This window comes from Cupressus sempervirens, chromosome 5, assembly GCF_028749045.1.
Source record: "Cupressus sempervirens isolate cs-2001-9-10 chromosome 5, ASM2874904v1, whole genome shotgun sequence".
NCBI lineage: Eukaryota > Viridiplantae > Streptophyta > Pinopsida > Cupressales > Cupressaceae > Cupressus > Cupressus sempervirens.
Window position 1 is genome coordinate 199161146 of NC_143122.1, and position 5391 is coordinate 199166536.

At 34.3% G+C, this 5391-nt stretch overlaps 1 protein-coding gene across 1 annotated transcript; it reads right to left on the minus strand.

The window, feature by feature from the left end:
* Positions 1-322: 322 nt before the first annotated feature.
* LOC149555088 (protein BPS1, chloroplastic-like) lies at positions 323-1315 on the minus strand. The gene has a single exon (XM_089829179.1). The coding sequence runs from the start codon at positions 1313-1315 to the stop codon at positions 323-325; it is 993 nt and encodes a 330-aa protein (XP_089685305.1).
* Positions 1316-5391: the final 4076 nt, after the last annotated feature.

Consider the following 5391-nt stretch of genomic DNA (forward strand, 5'->3'; position numbering starts at 1 on the left):
GTCAGCCCCCATTTTGACTACTTTTGAATATCAAATCCATTACATATAATACAAAACATTAAGAGATGAACGGAGATCAAAAACATTACATAAAAAAAAAAATTATAAAGTGATGAACGAAGAATGAAGTAATCAATTTTAAAGACAATCACTGGAACTTTTTTACGAATGTTTACTTTTCTGTATTCACGATGATCAATTTATTTTGATCACGGAAGCAGTATTGATACACACATATATTACATGTATTTTGGAGGCCCCAAGCCGTTTCAAAGATAAATTTAGGTGTCTTTTAAAGACTTTCTTGGGAGTAAGTGGGTGCTCACTGAGAAGAAAGGGTATTCAAAAGTGCAACTCTTGCAGAGATGAGAAACTTGAATAGCTGGTCGATTTTGTGTTCAAGGAGGGGAAGAGCAGTCTCCAACTCATGAAGTGCCATGGTGGAGGGAGAGAGATTAAAGGGTAGCTGCAATTTGGACTTGCAGTTAAGAAGGTTGTTGAGATCTCCAAGTGCAATATCTGCTGCTTCTAACTCTATCAAGAACCTTGATGTTGATGACGACCTCTTTCTCATCTCAAATGTCTGCTTGACTTTTTGTTGCAGAGAAGTGAAATGTGTAGGGAGAGAAACAGACGGCATCCTTATATTGGATGTCTTGAATGAAAGAGCAGTGACAAATGCAGAGAAGACCATGACTGTGATGGACTTTGCATGGTTGATGTTGACGGCAGCTTCTGCCACTCCTGCTTTATCCTCAATGTTCAGCTTCTCTGCCATTCTCCTCAAAATGGACATGCATTTCTCGAGCTGGGTGTGTGATTCATTCTTCTTACTCAACCAAATTGAGAGTGTGGTGCGTGTCGTCTCAAGGGCATGGACAGAAGGAGTGGGATCACGGCCAAGACCACGTAGGGCTACCTGCAAACTCGTGTGTTGTTTCCTGATTTCAGCAATGCTGTCCCTCAGCAAATTGCAGGCCTCAAGCAGATCAAGAATGTCATCCAGATGTGCGTTGATCCATTTGCTCCCAACGTCTTCCATGTCTATCTTCATGCTTGACAAATCCGAATAGCAATTGATCGCTACCTGCAATGCTTGCCCAAACCAATCTGCTCCAAAAGATGAGGAAGAAGAACAAGACTCCTCCAATCTTTCCACCTCTCCTACAAGTGTGTCTGTTAGAATTGGTTGCCCTTTTGGGCTTGAGGGCATACTCTTTGACCTACGCTTACACTTCCTAGGAGAATGCAGCGCCATGGCTACCCCAATAGAGGAGAGCCGAGACAGAGAAGGCAAGGCAATGCTCATGTTCATTGTATTGGGTATTGCTTACTTTGATGATGATGAAGATTGTGATTGTGATGCTATTGGTGTCTTGGGCTCTTCCCTTCCCTATTAACATGATTTATACAGGTCACTATGACTTGGGACAATAGGTAGACACAATAGGGAATCCTGGCAAAAAGCATCTCTTTGTCCCCGGACCCCTCTTCTTTGGTTTGGTTTCCCATGCATTCCATGTGCTTTCGCTTCCTATCAAAAAGCATCTATTGTTCTTATATAAAAATATATCAGAGGGATGCATCATGTCTGCAACGTAGCTTGCAAAGATTAGGTTTAATCAGAATTTGTTATTGCAATGCCCTGCAATTGCGGATTGCATGACAGGTTTTGCCTAATGACTCATGAAAAAATGCATCCTCCCCAAATATGCTTAAGGTGTTTACTAATTAAAGCACATTGGAAATATAGTTTCTGTCCAATATTTAGACAGTGAGATAAAAGGGAGTCATGGCCGATTTAATCTCTTCAATCATTCTTGCGTTGCCCAACGACCCGTCCCTAGGCACACCCATAATAGGAGAGTTTTCCTTATAATGGTTGTTTACATATGATATGGTTGATTGAATATTTTTCGAGAAATATTTATAGTAGGCACGTGTAAAGGAAACTAATGTAGGTACGGAATCAACTTTAATCAAGTTTGACTAAATTAAATAATAGTCACTAATTGCTAATTTGGAATAACTAAATATTTTTCTTTATGTAAGTGGGTTTTTTATAAGTTCTAAATTGTTGGGCGAAGCATGAGGGCTATCAAAGGAAAGAAGTAGAGGAAGAATGAAAAAAACAATAAATACAATTATAGAGCAAATCATAATAGTTCAGAAAATTGGGAAAAAATATAAAATAGATCTTATGAAAATTTAAGTTGGAATCCATTAATAGAATCAAGGAAACAATGCATGTATTTAAAACAAGAAGAGATCAACTCTTTTTTCTTTCGACGAAAAATGGTCCAAGAAAAATTGCCTACTCTAGGGGAACACATCAAAACATTCGTGGAAGAACCATTCAATGCATTAAACAAAATGCTTAGGTACATAGCCACATTTTCAAAGGGAACTTGATAGTTTAGGGATAGAGAATCATTAATCATGGATAGAATGAGCCTAGAAGTTGATAGAGCCATCTAATAATCCCTAATAACCAAAATGAGCAACACAACAAGAGAGGTAGGCCATAATTCTAGAGTAGACATTGAACCAACATCTAAGGAAATAGGTCAAATAGAAATATTGAAATAATTGACCTTCTTCAACCATGTTTGGCAAGGATGTGAATGAGAAGGGAAGGATAAGAGGAAGCCAAATAGCTCATAAATTTTTTTTTTTTTTGCATTAGAAACGGATCAGGTCATAGTCCAAAATGTATAACAAAGGTTGCTCACCTACTAGTACAAAATTTTGAACAGGAAGTGACTTTGAAAGGTTTTTATCTTCCCAAATTTGAATGTATAAAGTTCAAGAGAAATAGCCAATATTAGGGTCCACCTTGAGAAACTAATCTTGTGTACTAGAAATAACTTTAAAGTTAGAGTTGGACCAAAAAATGAAGTGGGAGGTATGGTAACTTTACCTACATAGGGGAAGAAACAACAAATTCAACTAAAATATTGGAAGAGAGTGACTATGATTTAAGGAATTGAGCATGAGACCCTTAGTTTCACTTAGTCAAGACCAAAACAATTTCTTGATCCTCTATAGAGTTTAAATAAAATGATAAAGAAACTGCAAGCACAAGGGAAAATTTTAACTTCACTAGAGACCACAAGGCTCTAATGCTTTGAAATTTAGTATTATGGCTTATAAAGGAAATGACACAACACATTAAACGTACAATTTAAGTACTTCCTTTCAAAATAATGGATGCCATTAGGCACCTTCTTATCTATCACTACCTCTGAAAAAAAGGAGGCATGTGGGAGGAACTTCTTCTCCATAATGGGAAAACCCTTTTAGGGCATAGTAAATCAACAAATGATATTTTTTTAATATAGGGTTCATTGAGGTATGTAGGATGATAAATTCACCAAAGATGGAAAGAAAATAATTTATATGGAGGGTCAAGGGGTTGAAATCTTACAGTGTAGATGCTAATGACTAGGTTGTAGGTCATTCCATCAACTCTTGTGAGCATGGGTTGAAGGAGATAATCTAAAAGATGGAATAAAAGAGGATATTTAACCATTGTCATAGAGTAATAATTAATTGTTGCAAATACTTAAAAATAGAAATATTTAGATCAATAAGGAGAAAAAAACTATATAATTAATATTAAGTTAAACAAGATCAACATTTAGAAACCAAAATACTAGCTATAACAAAGTATCCCACAATCATGACATTCTAACAAGATTATAAGGTTGGTTAGATTAACAAGGATGAATTTGGAGCACAAATAAATTGTCTTATATCTATGAACTTAACACATCTAACTCTGTGGTCACAACCCTCTACTTCCTACAGGCTATCAAAGAGGAACAGGAGCTAGGAAAGTCTTATGAGACAAGCTGATTCATATATGGGTTCTTGGTAGAGGATTGGCTAAAAATCATCCTAGACAAACTAGTGAAAGCAAAGGAGGAGGATGCGGTGTGGAAAGCTCCTAAGGAGTAGAAGAATGTTAACCAAGAGAAGGAAGAGGGCATCTAATCCAGGTTTTGTTGTGTTTTATTTTTGTTTTTATGATAATGTTTGTAAGCTTTACACCCCATGGGGTTTCTTGGACTATGTTGATAAAGTGCACCATTGGCAATGATGTCTTTAACTGTTGCTAGTTTATTATTCAATTTCTTATGCATTGTAGTTTAAGGACCATGGTTAATGATAATTTGGCTCTTACAATTTTATGGTTTTTGATGTTTAAATTTGGTATAGGTTAGACAATTGGGAGGTAACCTCCCACTGAATTCTTAGCATTTTTGTACTCTATGGTCAGCCCTCATCTTTTTGGCTACTATCAACTACTTCAAAAACATATCTAACTCATTGATTATTTTTATTTTCCTCATCTAAGATGTTCACATTCTTCTATGTTGATATGTACAAAAACTAATTGAATTCCTAAATACAAATTTATCTTTTGATACGATTGATGTTGGAGATGTTGAAGCCTCGATCAATGATTTTGAAGGTAAATAATATCATAAATAATTAAAACTCTTAAAATGACATAACTAGCCAAAGTAAGGCATATTTGAGAGACTTAATTAAATATATGGATGTGAATGAGAACTGAACTTCTTTATTTTATACTTTAGTTGGTAAGAATGAGAGTGGGAGGTGCCATTAAATACAACCAACCTAGAATTTTAATTGTTAAATTATATTTAGTTGCTCATAATTTCTAAAGTTATAATATGAAAACATACTTAAAATTTATTTTTGTAAATAAAATTACTGTTAGATAAATCTATTCATCTTACCTAGTTTAGAGAGAAATGATTCTAGGTTGCAAAAAATATCATTATCATGGTAGCAAAATCCTAGAATTAATGACTAGATTGGGAAAATATCCAAGGGGTGCGCATATGAAAATTGAAATGAGCGCCTAGTTTACATAGAGATACATAATAGAGTTAGGAAATAACATAAGATATTGGAAAATAATTTACCCAAGAATATGACATTGGACAACACATATTTGAAATAAATAATTTTAAGAAATATCTAATATATCCTAAAATTTACATCTTTGTAACTTTATAATATCGCTGAACCACTTCTAGATTAGAAACCATGGAAAATTGTAACAACTCAAAACTATGTATTAGATGTTCCTTTTAGATTTGAACCTTGTCCTACAATTTTAAAAAAAAAAAAAGAAAAAACTTAATATTTTACCCAATTAATCCATCCCCTCCAAAAAAAATTTAAAATGATCCAAAATATGAAAACATAATTTATACCTATATTAAGTAACAATATAATGAAAATAATAACATTATAATGATAATTATAGAAATCTAATCTACATAAATTCTATAGATTTTTGCACATCATAAGAGTTTGTCCAAATGTTATTGGGTGGTTGATTGTTTTGTTGGG

Coding starts and splice junctions, on each gene's coding strand:
- LOC149555088 (XM_089829179.1), bottom strand. CDS start 1,315: ATGAACATGAGCATTGCCTTGCCTTCTCTGTCTCGGCTCTCCTCTATT.